Below are 20,108 nucleotides of genomic sequence, written 5' to 3'. Positions count from 1 at the left end.
ATTTTTCATACATTTGAACCTTTTTCAAAAAAATGCTCTATACTACGACGGAGACAACATCAAAATCTGTTCGGTGATTTTCAAGATTAACTTGCACAAACTCAGACAAACACATGTTGGAGATTTTAATATATTTTATACAGAGATATCAAAACTTAAAATAATTTGTTATAAAGTGGTCATGACAATTTTTTATATAAGGAAATGGGAATACACTACAGTGATATTTTAATTACCATTGTAGGGTACTCGTTACAAGTTGACATATGATGGTATGTGGCACTTGGATATTCCAAAAACTCGTCAGTATGATCATGGAAAGGTGGAAGTGGTTGCTCGAAATTCTGCTGGAGAAGCTGTTGCTGTCACTGATCTGACAGTAAAACCAAGGCATGACGACTACAGGAATGTACTCAAGAATTCGCCAAGGCGTAAGTCCTTAGAGTTTAAGACTGCACTTAATAATGCTTCATGGTTCCAGGGAATACATATATTATTATTTTATGGTGATACTTCCAATGCTATATTGTTTAGTAATAATGATAGATGACAATTGAGATGTTCAGGAGACTCATGGATTCCATACTGACTTTTTTGGATGCAATATCTACAGTTTGGAAAGTTCCCAAAAGTGGAAATGATTTTTTCATTGATTCTAAACGATGTAGTATTTGGTATGCCATAATAACTAACGTTTTTATGTCATTGTTCTTTTTTTAAATTATATATCTATTTAGCATTTCAGATGAAGTGAATATTTCATGTTTACAATATTAATACTAAACATGTTACATAAACAAAGCTATACTGAAATCATGCATCTAAAAACCACATTAAGTGACATAAATGCAAATCTAATCACATGAACTCACATTTACTACTTAAACCAGTTTTACACTGCTGTTCTGTATTACACATTGATTTAAAAGTGCATTCCATTAATTATGTCTTAAATAATTCTACATAAATATCCTAAATAAATATAATAATGTTGCTTGTTTGAGAGTCTGAGATTGATAAAAATTCATTACTGAATGGTATTTCAGTAATGGAAAATTAAAAAAAAAAAAAAAAAAAATGTGGCCATAGCTTATAGAAGCTATAAGTTACTGACGAGCTAAAAAGAATTGAAATAATATTTCTTAAGTGATTCTGAATAATTCTTCCTTTGTTAAAATTTTAAATTAGATTCGTGTTTAATATTGATATTCAGTTTAAATAGTGTAAAATCAAGTGTGTGATGTATTCTTAATATCATGTGATCTGTAATATAGAACATCACTGCTTACATCATATTTGCAGGGAAATGTGTAGTGTGATGTGATTCAAACTAGTGGTATTGTGTGTGCTTACTGTTTTAATGGAGTGCACTAGTGTACTGTACTAACATGCACAAAACACAGCTTGCACAAACACAGACAACCCCTTCCTTTTTCCCATCTACCTGCTTCGCTTTTCTGGTACTTGGTGGAGGTTGAACGCCTTTGCACTGCAGATGAGGAATCTTCTAACAGGTCAAAGTGACGTCTTCTTTGTATGTCTTCATGCTACCAAGCAGGGATTAAGCAGGTATGGATGATTTTGGTATTTTTTAATGATGTGGTGTTCTTAATTTTTGTTCTCCAAAAATCCTTCCTTTACTTCCAACATATGTCTTCTCTCTCTGTCTGTTCGTGGAAAATTGTGTTTAAATGTGAAACTTGTAAATGTCAGTCATTGCAAATTCTTTTGTAAGGTGTAATGGTGTTCAGTTTGTATAAAATAGAGGTTGTTTAAAACAGGGAGTACCATTTCAGCATATTAGAAATAACTTTTGAAAATCATGAAAATGTGACATACTCCAGACTGAGTGTAAGGTTATTACGTGCACATTGCTGAAAGACATGATTGTTGCGTAGAGAAAAATATCTTCTCAGTCATTATGGCACAGGACTAAGAGATGGGAAACCTAGGAGTTGAGTTATATTCTTCATGAATGCTTATATTTAAAAAAAAAATGCAATTTTTCTTGGCCTTTTTATTTCCGAGAAAAGTTGTGATAATTGTTGATGATAAAAATAAAATTCAAATCAGCTCACTTTCAAAAGTATATTAATAGTCGCTTTGAGATCGTGGAAGATAAACTAAACTTTCTTATTTAGCATTAATTTCTTTATTATTATTATTATTATTATTATTATTATTATTATTATTATTATTATTATTATTATCACTGGACACCATTAATTCACGCTTTCCTGCAAAATAATTTAGCAACCTCGGGTTCAGCTTTAAAGTTATAAGTGTTAAAAACAGAACTGATTCCTTGATTTAACTTTGTTGTTTTACCTTTCCAGACAGAACTGTAGCCACAGAGTAACAGTTAACTCTTTGCTGAATGTCTTTTGGGTAGCATGGTGATGATAATAATAATTCTTTTCTGCATGAAACTAACTTTTTAAAAACCTGTATTTTAAAAAGCAGTTAGTTCTCTGTTGAGAAAGTGTTTCTGTACCGTATTTAATTTTTTAATATCTTAAAATAATAAAAGAACTTATGTTTCCTTTTAGGTTCATAGTACAGTATTCCTTTTCATTTCATTATTTTAAACTCCCATCATTCTACTCCTATGATTTCCATCGGAATTTGGTAATTCCTTCTGCATAATGCATACTTTGTCAAGCAGTCCAAGCTATTAAGAATTTCTTTTTATTGGTATTAATTCTATCACTATTACCATATTTATTTTCTCTGCATTGTGATGTAAATATATTTGAGCTTTAAATTATCTTTATATATTTTAGTTTTCTACTAAAATCTTCTTTAAAATGGGACATGCATGCTTTATAAACAATGTCTCTTTTTTGTAAACTAATATTTCTCTGCAACTTGAAAGTCCAGGTTCTGTAAAACCATATAATTTGGAAACTATTTTAATACTTGATTGTGGGTGCAGCTTGGTACGACTATGATCTCACTCAATATCAGAGAGATCGATATGAAACTGAACTGGAGCGAGTATTTGAAGAGCGCAATACATCTGTTCAACAAGTTGGAATTGGTGAGCACTTGAAGCAGAAGGTTGTCAAGGAGCCTGAGGCAGAGTGGCAGCAAGCAGTTAAGAAGAAGAAGGGTGAAGATTATTACACCAAGCTCAAGGAGGTTAGTGCATTCAGAAATCAAACTGGGACTAGTCATCATTGACTTAAAACAGTTGGAACATGTGTCGAATAAATGTTTATATGACAAATTACATACATACATACATACATACATACATACATACATACATACATACATACATACATACATTACATACATTACATACATACATACATACATACAAGAATTAAATAAAAACTTTTCCACCTGATCGATACTTTTATTATTTAACCTTAGGTTAAATTATGTCATTAAAAAACTGCAGTACATGTTTCAATTGCTTGGCAATCATCATCAGCTGCTTATCTTATAGCTTAGGGAAAAGAATATAAAGATATTTGATAATTAAAATTTTTGGTAAAGAACACTTAATGGTGAGGGACGGGGATGTTAAAATTAGTTTTACAAATTAAAAAGCTATTTCTAAACTAAAAACTTTCTAAACTTCCTTCTATGGCACTACATTCGTTCTTCATTAGTTTCAGCTGTGTTTCACTCAATGCATAGTTCACTTGTCTTGATTATGTGTTGTCCATTTTTCTAGATCATTCTTATTGTCCGCTAGAAGAATTTATGCTAACTATGGTCGAATTTGTTCAGTATTTCACTTAGACGGATAGTTTGAAGTACGACCTGTAATCGGCAGGAAAGAAAGATTTTTGTTCAAGATTCTGTTATCCAAATTAATTGTACGTATTTGAAAAGAATTGTAACGGCTGAAACTTACCCCTATTTAATTGTTCGTTGTGTAAATTTATTCTAAATCTTCAAAAGATTGGCACATTTGGTGTGACCTGAAACCGGCAGAAGAACGTGTTGGTTGTTGTGCATTGAGTGTAACACAGCGGTTTACTTTTCATACCATGACTGTTTAGTGCTGAAGAATTAATTTTTCTCCTCTCTTGTGGCCTACTTCTTTTTCTACTTTCAATGGGTACATCTCATTCATCCCATAGTAAGTTATTGTTTCAGTTAGTGTAAAATATTGTGACTATCATTCTTCATTTCATTTGTCGATAATTAGTATGTGTGATGATTTACATAATGAAGGAAATTTGAAATAAATAATTTAAGTAGCTATTTCCCTGTCTAGTTTATTTATTACAGTTACTTGTAAAATTATTTTAATGCATCCGGGAGATAGTAGGTTCGAATCCCACTATCGGCAGCCCTGAAAATGGTTTTCCGTGGTTTTCCATTTTCACACCAGGCAAATGCTGGGGCTGTACCTTAATTAAGGCCACGGCCGCTTCCTTCCAACTCCTAGGCCTTTCCTATCCCATCGTCGCCATAAGACCTATCTGTGTCGGTGCGACGTAAAGCCCATAGCAAAAAAAAAAAAAATTATTTTAAATACTTCTGTTGTCATAATTTGCTCATTCAATTTGCAGCTGGAAGAAGAACAAGTGACAAAGGAGACACGACTTCGTGAATCATCACACCAATTTGCTATTCCAGGAGAGAAAGTAGTGCACAAGAGCTTAGCAAGAGGAATGGCTCAGAGTTATGAAGATAAAATGTGAGTGTGTATTTTTATTTAAATTTTATTTTATTTCTCTTTCCTTATCAAACTTTGTTGCCCTTTAAAGTATACACTCTATTATATAATTCATTAGCCTGATTTGCCTATGCTGAAACCTCTTTAATGACTTACCATATAAGGATATATCATATTGACTCACCTGCAGGATACCCCTTTTTCTCAGTTTTCACTTCCAAAATTAGGGGTGGGTCCTATAGGTACAAACTTAATAAGATTCCATTACTATGGGAAGGGGGGTTAAAAATAATATGCAATTAAAATGAACAAAGTTATCAACAGTGATTTACCACTAACATTCTGTGCAGTAATAAGTTTCATGAAGACTGAAGACATTATCATAATGTGGTGGATAAGTATGGCCAGTAGAACAAGGAGAGCATGTAGTTTCGATACAAAGTGGCTACCTGTAACATGAAATTTTTTTTTTCATATTGTTGTATGTTCATTCTTCACAACAATATCCAGGACTATGAAATGGAAAATAATAACAATAATAAAAATTAGGCCTACCTTTTTGTTATTGGAATCAGGCTATCATCATTGCTGTCTTCACTGCTGGCATCACTGCTCAAGTCTGGGTTTTCATTTTCTTTGTGTACTTTCCATAGAAGATCATCTTCAGAGTCATCTGATGCACATTCCATTCCATTCCATTCCATTCCATTCCATTCCATTCCATTCCATTCCATTATTTTTAAAATTCTTTTCAACGATTTCATGAGTGATCAATCGCCAAGCACGCACGATTCAGTCGCAAATACATTGAAGCGAAGGCCGCTTGAATTTTCCAGCTTTTGTTGTCTTGTGTATCTTGTCCACCATCCGGTTGGTGTAAAACCTTCTTATGTGGTCCTTGAAAAGGTGTGTTTTTAGAGATGTCTAATGGCTACAAAGCTGATGTAGGTGGTGGTGATGGTTTTGTTTTAAGAGGAAGTACAATAGAGTAACCATCCTCGCTCCTTCTCGGATAATCACTGGATAGGTTTTTTTAAGGTCAAAAGAGTGGTTTCGGAAGCAGTCAGTACAAGCATCGATTTTTTATTAAGAAGAATTACTGGACGCTGTTCCCTTACAGTTCTTAGCCATTCTTTCACCGATCTGCCTCCATTCACCCTTTGTCCTATACACGGATGTGAATTCTTTTTGGAAAGTCTCTTATAGGCAGATTTTCTCGTTTGAAAGTACAGTATGGTGGGAGTTTCATCCCACCTTCAGTAACAGCTGGGACAGCTGTGTATTGTAGCTTCTCAGCTCCCGATGTTTTCACTAAAACACTCGATGCACCTGCTGTGGGTATCTTTGTTCTTGTTGGCATCCCAAGTGAACTGATGTTTGATTGGCATTGCTAGTTTGTGATAGAAGAAATTTATGTTCTTTTCCAAGTCTTACCATGAAACCATGAAATTCTATCAGTTTATCTGTGTAATCCAGCTGGAAGCCGTTGACATATTGAAGTTTTCCTCTTCAGACTTAAATTTTTGTGATGCATAATCATGCTGCCTAGCCTCTGCTCACCTTAAATAATAATTCTGAGATCCCTTGCTTTTTTTTTTTTTTTTTTTTTGCACAATATCTTATGCTTTGAATTGTAGCATTTCATGAACCACAGTGTGACTACTGTTTCTTGTTTCCACAATCCACTCTTAACACTTTTGCATCAACTTCTTTGCATATTCCTTCCCCGTGTTCACGAACTTCAGTTGGTCCTTCTTATTATGCCAATACCGAATCATTTTAGTCTGTACATTGAATTCAAGGGACACTGCTCTTATGCCATTTTCCAATGCAAACTTGAGAACACTTAATTTAAAAGAGGTTATAAAACTTTTTAAAAAATAATTTGTTTTACGTCGCACCGACACAGACAAGTCTAATGGTGAAGATGGGATAGGCCTAGGAGTGGGAAGCAAGCAGCCGTGGCTTTAATTAAGGTACAGCCCCTGGTGTGAAAATGGGAAACCACAGAAAACCATGTTCAGGTCTGCCGACAGTGGGGCTCAAACTCACTATTTCTCGGATGTAAGCTCACAGCTGCACGCCCCTAACCGCACGGCCAACTCGCCCGGTAAGGTGTCGTAAAAATTCTGCGATTACCAGTATTTATCTAAGTTTTCGCTATACGCATGCTGGAGTCAGGAAGGGATGGGTTTTACTGTTATCGCTGCACCGTGTGCTTTTAGACATTGTTGGTGGATTTAGCACAATGGTGGTGAGGAATTCATCAGTTTCCGAGCATAGCTCATAAGCAATTGACCATAGAGCATATGTTCATAGAATTTTGTTGTTGTTTTGGGATGTACTACCCACCCCCAAACCCCGATTACTTTCCGCATGTTCAGAAACGCCTTGTATGCGAGTGTCCAAGATTTATAAGTTAGTTTATTTTCCTGTAATTCAAATGTATACCTGTGTCATATCCTGCTTATGTATGGAATACAGGCAACATATTGAGCTTAATTCATTTCCTGCTCAGAATCAGAGCTCAACAATAAATATTCATACAGGCTAAGGGCAATTTTACTTAGGTGCTTTGCTTTGCTCCAGTAGTGTTGTTTTTATCTTTGTACTGCTTTGAATACAGACCACATTATAGAGTTTGAAGATACTGAGGTACTTCCAGGACTTCGAACTATCATGCCATACTCCATTGTGAAGCCATTGACAGTTACAAACCTCCTGTTAATTTCTACAAGAAAGGAGAGGAACTCTTCTTCAATAATATTTGACACCAGGTTTTCTATAATATTCTCTGCCACACCATTGATATTTCAGCCTACTGGAAAATTTTTGCAGATTCTCACTCTTAGTCGACACTGAAGAACATGGCCTCTGACCTGTCATAACTCTGTTCATAATGCCTACATGATGATGTTTCATACTAGACATTTCCATACACTATAACAATTCTTGTCTCACCAGGCAAGTTGGCCCTGCGGTTCAGGGCACACAGCTGTGAGCTTGCATCCAGGAGAGGGTGGGTTCAAACCCCACTGTCAGCAGACCTGAAGATGGTTTTCCATTTTCATACCAAGCAAATGCTGAGGCTGTACCTTCCCACTCATAGGCCTTTCCCATCTCATCATCACCATAAGATCTATCTGTGTCGGTGTGATGTAAAAAACAAATTGTAAAAAATAAAATAAAAGATCTTACCTTTTCTAGTTTTCTCTCAGACTATTGCTACTGTCACCCACCATTCATTCAGAGTGACTGGGTTGTTCACTCTGTAGATGCTAACCATACTTGTTGGGGAAACATCAGTTAACATTAAAAGTTCCACTGTAGAGGCTGCTCACCTGACTGTGGGAGCCTACATCATTAATTAACTTGTCCTGCAGCTCAGGAATTTTTCCACTTTTAGAACATCAAAATACTTTTGTTGATTTGTTAATGTTTTGTAATGCCTAGTGTATTGCCCATTAAATTTTTAGTGAACTTGTATCCTGATGCTTGAAATCTATGTTTTTCTGCAAACAATGACTTTGAGCTTTAAACGAGCACTGTAACATGAATATATCTTGATATTGGGAGCAACTGTAGTTTACGAAGTTTGGAGTACATTTTAAACACGATTCTCATGAGTGACGAGTTTTAAAATGTAGAGAACAGAACCTATGTGGTACCCACTGTTATGCTAATTTACTGCAAAAGGAATTATAGAAATATAAAGGGGTAGAGGTCATTCACTTTAGGATTTTCAGTATGTTAAAGATTGTCTGGGTGAAGCATTGTCTGAATTGGGCAGGCAGTTATCTGTTGAAAGTACTGAAGAATCTCTGCTCATCCATGCTGGAGGAGGAGGGAAATACTTGTAGGAAATGGACAGACATTCCCATGAAGATAATGGAAAGTGTTGTGGTTATATGCTACCAATGTACAGATGCAAAACAATGCAGATCATCCCTTCTCGTGGTAATTAACAACACTACACTAGCAGCGACAAAGCACTTTTATCACAGTATGTCTGATGAATTCATGTGTAGGCACTGTGGGAAGGTCAAAACAGTACCGTAGTGCATGATATGAACTGCTGCCAATCAGCAAGGTCTAGTTGAACTTGGAATGTAACATAGAGCTGAAGATAAGATGATGCATATGTGCATAAGCAAATTTGCTGCTGAAATTTTTTTAGATTCATTATGTAATTTTTACTTGTGATAGTGTGTGTTGCAAAACTCCAGATTTTATAACATTTATATAATTTACATGAATAACCCACTGTGTGGCTCAGCTGTACTCAGTGTGCAGTAAGGTTATATATTCTCTGTGTTATCAACTCTTTCTACCAGCCAGTGTATAGTTGGTTATCATTTCTCCATGTTATCAGCTCTTTCTACCAACTAGTGTATGCTTATTTGGCTTTTTACAATATTTCTCAATTTATACTCTTCATTGTAATTCACCATGGTATTTATTTATTTATTTATTTATTTATTTTTATTATTATTTTTTTTTTTTCTAGTTGCTTTACGTCGCTCCGACACACATAGGTCTTATGGCGACGATGGGACAGGGAAGGGCTAGGAGTGGGAAGGAAGCGTCCGTGGCCTTAATTAAGGCACAGCCCCAGCATTTGCCTGGAGTGAAAATGGGAAACCACGGAAAACAATCTTCAGGGCTGCCGACAATGGGGTTCGAACCCACTATCTCCCGAATACTGGATACTGGCCGCACTTAAGCGACTGCAGCTATCGAGCTCGGTAACCATGGTATTTAAGAATGTTTGAAGAGTCTATAATATAATAAGGCTGGGACATCTTATTGAAGTCAGTATAAAGCCCTTTAAGTACTTGGCAAATCCAGGAATTAAAGCCGTATTCTCATTGGCCATTAACCTATTACTGCGACCATTAAAGACTAGTGGGGTGAAGTCAGATTCCAATCTTGTACGTTACATTTATGTTCAAGAAGTACTCCTTTTTTATGTTCTTAATTAAGGTACAGCCCCAATATTTGCCTGGTGTGGAAATGGGAAACCACGGAAAACCATCTTTAGGGCTGCCAACTGTGGCGTTCAAACCCACTATCTTGCGAATGCAGCTCACAACTACATGATTCAAACTGTGTAGCCAACTCACTTTGTCCCATTGATTTAAAAAAAATGTCATACCGAGTATAGTACAAAGAAAACACAACTATCATCATCGCCATGTCATCCCATCTACCACGAAAAGAAAAGTAAACTTACACAGTCAGGAAGTGGGAAGTAAGAAAATATAAATTGCATCCTAGGAGTGCTGTGTCAAGTTGTCTTCTCATAGACTATTAAGCAGTATTAGAAAATTAAGGTTATATTTGTAGATTTGTCTTATCCTGAAGTGATCCTGATAAATCCTTTTCTTTCAGTATTTGTGGTACGTATGTTCTGTATCTTTCTGTATCTTTCATGGTTCACTTCAATCTAACATTTCATTCAATTGTTGTGTTGTATATGGTTAATTTTATTATTATTCCTTTCAAGGAAATTGTTAAAAGTATTAAAATTATTCTGTTTATATGTTTTAGTGATTCCAGAGAAGAAATTACATCGGGTGCTCCACCTCCACCTCGAGTTCATACTACAGAAAGGGTAATTGATTCACAGACTGTCAAAGGGCCTGTAATACCTGAACCTGCTGAGTCAGCTATCCATGGACGTGAAGTCCATGTGGCTAAGCAGAAACAGACACAGAAAGAGGTAGGCTTTAATATTACTAATTACTGGTATTTACATATGTGGCAGGTGTTCTTACATTTATCTGTAATAATTTTAGGACTAGGATTGACAATTAGAGTACAAATCCAGTATTTTTCTGAAGTGGGTGTGGGGAAAAAAAAAATCAGAAAGTTATAATGACCGAGAATCAAATCATTCAAATCTGGCTTCTGAGTTGTCTCGAAAATTGGAGTGGAGGTAGAAAGGTTAATGAAAAGTTCTGTGTAGATAATGTGTTCAGATCATAATTTCAGGACTCAGTAAAAATAAAATTGTGCATCTGGGAGATAGTGGGTTCAAATCCTACTGTCGGCAGCCCTGACGATGGATTTCCATAGTTTCCCATTTTCACACCAGGAAAATGCTGGGGCTGTACCTTAATTAAGGCTACATACAGCTGCTTCCTTCTTGTTCCTAGGCCTTTCCTACCCGATCATCGCCATAAGACCTATGTGTGTTGGTGCGACGTAAAGCAAAATTGAAAAGAAAAAAAAGTTGCAGATTTTATTGAAAAACAAGTCTTAAATTGATTTCTCACTTCATTGAAACATGTTTAATTTTTTAAAATAAATTTGGGGCTATTACCTCAACAAGTCACTAGTGTTGCTTATAAATCAGTCAAGTGATACATACACCAATATCACAAAAGATCTACTATTTTATTATACTAATTTAAAACAAACTATTTTTTGCCTCCTAACAGAAGGTGGACCTGGCTTTGTGTCAAACACTCAGTACCTTGGATAACAGTAGATTTATTTAATAATGTTGCTTTTCTACCATCAAGTTTGTCTCTCTCAGCTCTGTTTGGGAATTCCAAAACGTTTGGGAAACAATTTCTCCCATTTAAAAAAATTAAACTTGTTTGAAGAAAACCTTGATAAGGTAGTAGTCTTCATGTAAACATCATTTGCCAACTTCTTTTTTGATACCATATAGTTTAGTTTTATCTGTCATTGTAATTGAAAGGTATAGTGTTTGTAGATGTGACAGATTAGTAAAAAGTAAATGTATAATTTTTATGAGTTAGTAAAGTATTTCTCAGCATCCATTGTGTTGTCTTTAATCTGTTTTGTGCCTGCTTGTCTCTTATTTGGTTATCTTATGGATTTCCTGATACATATTAAAATCATTTTCTGTTATGTTAAAAAAATTTCTATGGAATTTATTTATGTCCAGGTTCAAGGAGATTTGGAAATAACCCGTAAGATAACGGCTACTGAGACAACAGAAGTTGAACATAAAGCGAAGACTCAGGAACGCGTGGTGCAGGGCCAAGTGGTATGTATTAAGTTGTTGCTGATGTATTTCCTGAACCTTTAGGACATGTAATACTACACTAGTAAAATATTTAGTTATTAGTCTGAAATACCTTGTTTGCTACTTGAACAAATTCTGGTCATTCTAACCAAATCAGCTCCTCTGGACACAAAAATAACAGTAAACATTTGTAACAAGAGATGTTTCTCTCTGTATAGCAAAGAAGTTAGCTTCTAACAAAAATAGACTAAATTATGCTTTTGTTAAAACATAATTCTTATCGTAGCATTAATATAACAGAAGTGTTCATAAAAAGTCTCTGTCATGAATATAATTATCCATGAAATGAAAGAGAGAAAGTAATAATTTTATGGAAATTATTACATAGACTTTGAAAGGCTGATACTGGAAAGCTAACCCCCATGTTGTTATGAGTTTGTAGTATTTGCAACTAAACAAAATTGATTTCATTCAGTGAATAATTCCTCATTATACACCACTTCACTAAATGCCTTCCAGATCACTAGTTTCTTGCACAAATTTCTTTATGAGAACTAATTTTAGGTATAAAGGACAAAACAATAATTTATTTGTGTTTACTAATGAGGCTTACTTTACGTTGTCCTGGGATATAAGTGTCTGTATTGTGAGATTTAATATTTCTGCTGTTCTAAAAACAAAGAAACCAGCCATAATTGATAAATCCTCCCTATATTTGTAGTAATATTGCAATTACTTTCAAATCAGTTCAAACCTGCCTAAAGCATTTCTTGTATTGAATAGAATTTAATAATTATGAGAAAAATTGATGTGTGTCTTTCATATATATGGGACGTATAACTGGTATATATGGTATGATGCTTCCATTGTGCAGACGTACATTGGACGAGTTAATGAGCAATCTCCGTTTTTCATCTGTTTAGTAATCTAGTTTTGTACATCTTGCACATGTGGAATTTTGCTTTGCAGAGAAACCAAAGAATTGTTCATGTTCCTTTCTGAACAGTGAAATTCTATGTTAAGAGTCAGTAGCTTCTAATTTGAAGCTTGGGTCCATTTGCCCCAACTTGTTGATAGTAAGATTGAGATACTTCACCAAATCATGAAGTCTGGACTCATTAACTAGGAGGGGTTCCTTAGTTTCTGGGTTATGTTTTTTACCAAATTATTTGTTCTGTTTACTGGTAGAGTAATTTCTTCTTAAAGACAGACTAGAGATGGGGAGATCAGGTTCATATGGTACAGGTTTTATAATGGATGGAACATTTGAGAGCTGAATTCTGCATTTTGTTCTCTTTGAATAGTCTTATATATTTTTTTAGACAGACATGAAATGGCTGTTGGATTTGAGTTCATGCCAGGGAAGAGGTATTCTCTGTCTTCGATTTTAGTAACAAGGTATACAGCAGACCGTGTGAGTTGGCTGTGCGGTTTGGGTCGGGAAGCTGTGAGTGTGCATTTGGGAGATGGTGGGTTTGAATTCCACTGTTGGTAGCCTGAAGATGGTTCTTGGAGGTTTCCCATTTTCACACCAGGCAAATGCTGGGAGGGGTGGGGGGGTGTAGTTAAGGCCACAGCCTCTACTATTCCATTCTATCACTTCTCCATCCTAGCGTCTCTGAAAACTTTTGATGAGTTAATGCAACATTGAAACCACTTGCAAAAAGAAAGCATCAGCAGATATTAGAAGCCCATACATTATCATATTTCCCTCACAATATCCAAAATGGCTGTAGTGTGCTTGTCTTGCTCTTACTGTTAGCCTATAGATATTTAACATAACACTACATATACATCTTTTTGGTGACCCTGGGATTGGAGATAGATAATTTTTCATGTTATAGGGTCAAAATTCAAATTTTCCCCCTATTGTTTGGAGTATGAAAGGTTATATCTGAAAAATACAATGAACAAGTATCCTCTTCAAATAACTAGACTATAAACAGGTCTGAGTATTTCATATTATTCGCAGGAGAGCATAAAATTCCAAAATTTTATTACCCTAATTATTCAGTGTATGTCTTTTATATTTACTTAAACAGAGATATGATTCTGTACATCTCCTCTCAGTGTTTTTCCTTCTGATTTTTTGAAAAATTATTTTTCAGAAACCTGCGAAACCTCCTGTTTTTACCAAGAAGATTCAACCATGCCGTGCATTCGAACAGGACCAAGCACGGTTTGAGGTTGAATTTGATGGGGATCCACTTCCAACTATAAAGTGGTTCCGTGAAGATTTTCCGATCCAGAGTTCGTCTGATCTACAAATCCATACATTTAGCACAAAGTCTGTTTTAATTTTGAGACAAGTATTCATGGAAGATTCTGGTGTATTTTCGGTAATTGCTGAAAATCGTGGTGGAAAAGCTAAATGCAGTGCTAACCTGGTTGTTGAAGAACGTCGGCGTCAAGGAAGAGGAGGATTGATTCCACCAAGTTTCCTCACTACAATACAGAATACAACTGTTGCAGCCGGGCAGTTAGCTAGATTTGATGCTCGTGTTACTGGAACAAAACCACTGGATGTCTATTGGCTGAAGGTAGGCTTATAGTGTTTTGTTTCTCTTAAATTTTGTAGCAGATAATGTGAATTTTCACTGTCTTTGGTCAGTTATGTTTTCATTTCTTTCTTGATTTCATTTCTTTTCTTATTGGTAAAACAGATTCATCAAATTACAGTGATATTCTTCCATCCTTTATCTCTTCAGTTGATTAGTAAAAGGCAATTCTTTGATGTCTCTATGTTTAAAAGTCTGCATTATTTCTTTTGGCAGCAAAGAAATCCGTCTTCTGGTTGTTATAGTAACATGCAGAGAGACAGAGATCTCAATCTAGAGTGCTATTCTATTTATCACTTCCACCACATTCATTGGGGGTTAAGAATCCTAAACATTATTTTACTGGGCGAGTTGGCCATGTGGTTATGGGCGCGCAGCTGTGAGCTTGCATCCGGGAGATAGTGGGTTCAAGCCCCACTGTCGGCAGCCCTGAAGATGTTTTTCTGTGGTTTCCCATTTTCACACCAGGCGAATACTGGGGCTGTATCTTAATTAAGGCCACGGCCACCTCCTTCCCACTCCTAGCCCTTTCTTATCTCATCGTTGCCATAAGACCTATCTGTGTCGGTGTGACGTAAAGCAACTAGCAAAAAAAAATTTTTTTTTCATCACTTGTGCTTGTATCCCCCTTTCACATGTATTGTTCCTTTTTACAGTTACTTATTACACAGCTAACATGAATATTGTAACTGCAATTCATGAATGTAATTTACATCTCTTTGCCATTATGGACTCCCAACAGTAAATCAATTTTTTAAAATGAAACACACTTAATTTTGTAAGGGATGTTATGAAATCATGTATCAAACTCTTAATGATTTATAATGTTTATTGCATCAGATACCTCTTCAGTATGCACTCATTACCGAGCTCGATAGCTGCAGTCGCTTAAGTGCGGCCAGTATCCAGTATTCGGGAGATAGTAGGTTCGATCCCCACTGTCGGCAGCCCTGAAAATGGTTTTCCGTGGTTTCCCATTTTCACACCAGGCAAATGCTGGGGCTGTACCTTAAGTAAGGCCACGGCCGCTTCCTTCCCACTCCTAGCCCTTCCTTGTCCTATCGTCGCCATAAGACCTATCTGTGTCGGTGCGACGTAAAGCAAGTAGCAAAAAAAACCAGTATGCACTCACAGATGGAGTAAAGTGGATTACATCACAGAATAATATCCACTCAAATATTTTTATAGATTTTTAGGAAGAAAGTATATATAGTCTTTTCTTCCACTTGTAACCATTGCATCACTAAACAAGAAATTATGAGAAAATCCTCACATTGTCATCATGGACCAGTAGATTTGTACATAGAAAATGTACCTTTTGTGTATAATTGTATCCCATAGAAACTGCTACTGAAAGTATGTTCAATGCTAAAGATGAAAACACGTAAATTAAGCAAAGTGAATTCTCTTCTTATCCAGAAATTCAGTAAATTTCTTGGAAATTTTTTGGAAACAAAAGTGTCAGAGAGTATTTTTTATTAGAAAATAGGCAGACTTCTCTGGTGTGAGCCAAATCAATAACTTACATTGCTATTGGCTCTTAAAACATATATGAAATAATTTTCATATCCCTTAAATTCTGTTAACTTTAAACTACTGTAAAACCTCATTAAAACACTCTTCAAGGGATTGTGTATTAACCACGACTGTGTGTATTAACCACGACTGTGTATTAAGCAAAAGGCAACCAACTGTACTTACAACAGCTATACAAAGTATTGTTAAGTTCTGGCACTGATGAAGCTATTCAACTAAATTCTTCTCCAAATCCTCGTGTTCCCCATGATTTAACCTCTGCTGGTTCCTCGCAGCAACCCATCTTCCGATGGAGAAGGGTGTTCTCATCATGCTTCCTTAAGATATATAATTTATCCGACAAAGAAATTGCTTTCCGTTCGACTCATTTCAATCATGCGTATGCTTCCATATTTGAAGGACAACAAGATACCTACAAGCAAAATTTTCCAGAATGAAGGAGTGTAGGTGTGAAAGGGGAGCAGTAACAAAACAGTAGTGTTGGTATTATTCCGTGCAAAGATTCTGTACAAAGGCAAAGGCTTAAAGAGCACAGGTAACAGGACCAATACTTTGCAAAACCAACAAGAAGGTTTGGAATATTTTACAGATTATTGACTGTAGTGAGAACAAATAACAGAAATTTAACCTTTCTTCCAAGCATTACTGAAAATGAATTGGGAATATTCTACAAATGAAGCATGATATGTGGGATTCGAGTGCAGTACTGTAGAAGTCCATTATAGGGAGAATTCGTGACAGTAAAAATTTAATTCGCTTTAACAGATTGTCGTTATATCTGATTTTTCGTAAAAGTCTGAAAAAATAGGAATAACCCAACAAAAGCAAAACATTAAAATTGGTATGAAACGGCATTCGGATTGTTCAAAATGTATTTTTCACGGAGGATTTTTTATGCTGTGTTAGTTATTTTCTAATTCTGATACTATTTGAATACCCATGTTCAATTTCTTTCTTAAAAATTGTGATAGTATCACTCCAGAAGCTTCTGCAGCAAATGTTTCAGTTGTCTTAATCATACAGTGTCACTTGACCTAACTTAACCATGCGTGTATCATGAAAACATATTTCAAGCCCCAGTAGAGAAATGATAACATTTTTGCTATAAATTGATGTGGGAACAGCCTTTATGAAATTTAACAATGCACAAGAATATATAACCTAACGTCTAAAACCAATGATGAACACTGCCGTAACTTGAGAGGTATTACATTCTTATTTAATTTCAATACCTATTTTTTAAAATTAAGCAAGAATTTATTTCAGCCTTTATTTGTAACGAGGTAACAACTGCTAACGGCCACATTATTTGAGCATATATTGTGAAAATATGTTCTTTCATTTCGTTTCGAACTTGAATGTTTGTTTATATCATTCATTCATTCATTCATTTAGCTTCCATAGACCGTACAATTACAAATGTTGAAATATACCAACAGTATAGAAGTTGTCGAGTGATTTTTTAATACTAACAATAATAGGCCTATATGCACAATAATGAACAAAGAGTGTATGTTTATACTAGTCAGAGTCATGAGTCGCCAGGTATTACTAACGGACTTTGACAACGCCTTCAAATGTCAGCGAGAGAGCTTACTAGTGCACATAGCAAGTAAATGATATGGAAGATGCTCAGTCTTATTCAACATAACATACCCATATTATACACCAGTAGAAAGCTGAAAGGCACTTCTACATAATTATAGAGAAAGTACAAAAGTATGTTAATCGTATTAAATTGTGAAAAATTTTTTGAATTAAAGAAAACATTCATTTTGCACACAGCATGCAATTTTCAGAATATAAGTTATTTCAATCAATCAATCAATCAATCAATCAATCAATCAATCAATCAATCAATCAATCAATCAATCAATCAATCAATCAGTCAATACTGATCTGCATTTAGGGCAGTCGCCCAGGTGGCACATTCCCTATCTGTTGTTTTCCTAGCCTTTTCTTAAATGATTTCAATGACATTGGAAATTTATTGAACATCTCCCTTGGTATGTTATTCCAATCCCTAACTCCCCTTCCTACCGAGCTCGATAGCTGCAGTCGCTTAAGTGCGGCCAGTATCCAGTATTCGGGAGATAGTAGGTTTGAACCCCACTGTCGGCAGCCCTGAAAATGGTTTTTCCGTGGTTTACCATTTTCACACCAGACAAATGCTGGGGCTGTACCTTAATTAAGGCCACGGCCGCTTCCTTCCCACTTCCAGCCCTTCCCTGTCCCATCGTCGCCATAAGACCTATCTGTGTCGGTGCGACGTAAAGCAACTAGCAAAAAAAAAAAACTCCCCTTCCTATAAATGAATATTTGCCCCAATTTGTCCTCTTGTATTCCAACTTGATCTTCATATTGTGATCTTTCCTTCATATTGTGATCTTTCCTTTCCTATTTTTAAAATATGATTTATGTAAGCTTAAAAGTTTTGCTTTCTTCATGCAACATTTTTCAGCATTTCCTGTTAGATCTTCCAAAATAACATATTTATCTAGCCTGACACTTTAGACATTTTCGTATACAAATTGTGGTCATTGTCTTCACGTTAATTCCATTCTGAAAATTCTGTGGCATCTGAGTCATCACCATCTGTCTAATTCCTTTCCATTCATTCCCTCACAATTATAATTTTCATTGATGGTACTGTCACAGAAATATTCAAACATCAAGCACTCCAATTCAGAGTCATCAATAAAATTAGCAGCCATGTTGCTTCTCAGTCTTCAGACGTGATGTGATTATTTTCCGCGCACCTTTCGGTGATATTACTTTGTATGGGGGTGAGGAGTAAGGAGGGAGCTCTCCCAGTTCCGGTTATACTGCCAGCTGAATGGGAATGAAATCTGAATTGAATCGATAACATGATCGATCAGTATGAATTTTCTGAACATTTATTATCTTACGCTAACAACTGTGTCACACATACATTATTTAACATTATACAACATTTCTCGATGCGAATCTTGTTCCTGGCATGAATTCTATAGTTTGGCTTTGCTTTGTAAATAACAACAGTACTAGTACGTAAAATATACGCCAGATGTCGCACAGCGATGCAGAAGCGGTTCATAATGTGTGTTTCAAAGGTTGCCAATACGAATCTTGAAGATAACCGAGGTCGACCGATTCAGCACTAGGGTATGCATGTATCACTAAAAGGTGCGCGTACTATACAGTAGATTCTCTGTAGTGTGACACTTCGGCAGTCCGACACGTCCAGTAGTCCAACACAATGCGTTCCGGTCATGTAATGTTTTCATTGTCGGAGAAAGTTCTAAACACCTCAAAAAAAAAAAAAAAAGACATTTTCCAGGATGGTCCAATTGATGTAGAAGATGGACTTGGAAATTAATCATGGTTATAAATTGCTGTTCATCAAATGAAATATCTGTTTCATTGAATATGTCATTATAAATTCAGTATTTTTTTCTTTTAATATGTACTGTTAGCAATATACGGTATTGTTTAAGTTTTTTCAATAAATTAAATGCTTTCATGGAAATAGCTCTGGGTTTTTCATTTTTTTTTTCTCATTGAACATCCAGTAATCTGACAGATCCCTATAATCCGACAAGGCCCAGTCCCATATGTGTTGCCAACTAATGTAATTCTACTATACTTCACTTCTGTACCCACATAGCCGTTTGCAAGCCGTCATTTGTTTCTTGAGGATTTTCAAAACACAAGACAAAACACTTTGGTGTCGTTTGATGACTAACTACATAAAAGTTTGAATTTGGGGAAAGTCTCTTTTTGAGATGGTCGTACTTGACAAAATACTGCTCCATCTTCCAGGAAGATGGTTCGCATTTATGGGGTTAATTCATTTTTATTAATTTATATGTAATTATTTGCTATTAAATGTGCTCTAATTTATTTCAAAATATAACATTTGTACCTCTAAACAGTTGCTCCTCCTCAACTCAGTCGTCATGTTGTTCTCTATTTTCAGCTTTCCATACTTTCATACCTCTCCTTCACGTGCTCAGCAGCTTACATTTTCTTTATAAGCATAGTTAATCATCCTCTGCCAGATGTGATGAATGTTATTCAACAGTTAAATTCCTCATTTCAGACAGTTCAGTAGTTAATATTGTGGTGGGTTGTCAGGGTCCTTAAAACTAAAATGACTACACAGAGAGGTAGCATGTTTTATCATCAACAAATTTTTTGACTTTTTATATTTTTTTAATAACTGTTAGATTCTTTAGTCTGCGGAAACTAATTTTCAGTAATAAATTTATGAACTACCTGAAAAAGAAAACATACGGTAACAGTATGATACTTGAAAAAGAAACAAATAAAATAGAATTATATGTTTCATTCTTAAAGGAATATCATTAGATTCTAAATGTTTATACTTTTCTAA

General features: G+C 35.4%; 1 protein-coding gene across 1 annotated transcript in view; it reads left to right on the top strand.

Moving 5' to 3' along the window:
• The window catches only part of sls (sallimus), a 281,400-nt gene that overhangs the window by 226,535 nt on the left and 34,757 nt on the right, over positions 1–20,108 (top strand). Inside the window, exons 65-70 of the mRNA XM_068226121.1 lie at positions 245–431; positions 2,936–3,141; positions 4,533–4,660; positions 10,190–10,361; positions 11,559–11,660; positions 13,748–14,179. Coding sequence (XP_068082222.1) covers positions 245–431; positions 2,936–3,141; positions 4,533–4,660; positions 10,190–10,361; positions 11,559–11,660; positions 13,748–14,179 — 1,227 coding nt within the window. The remainder of the gene's footprint in view (positions 1–244; positions 432–2,935; positions 3,142–4,532; positions 4,661–10,189; positions 10,362–11,558; positions 11,661–13,747; positions 14,180–20,108) is intronic.

This window comes from Anabrus simplex, chromosome 2 (assembly GCF_040414725.1).
Source record: "Anabrus simplex isolate iqAnaSimp1 chromosome 2, ASM4041472v1, whole genome shotgun sequence".
Classification (NCBI taxonomy): domain Eukaryota; kingdom Metazoa; phylum Arthropoda; class Insecta; order Orthoptera; family Tettigoniidae; genus Anabrus; species Anabrus simplex.
This window is presented reverse-complemented; position numbering and strand designations above follow the sequence as displayed.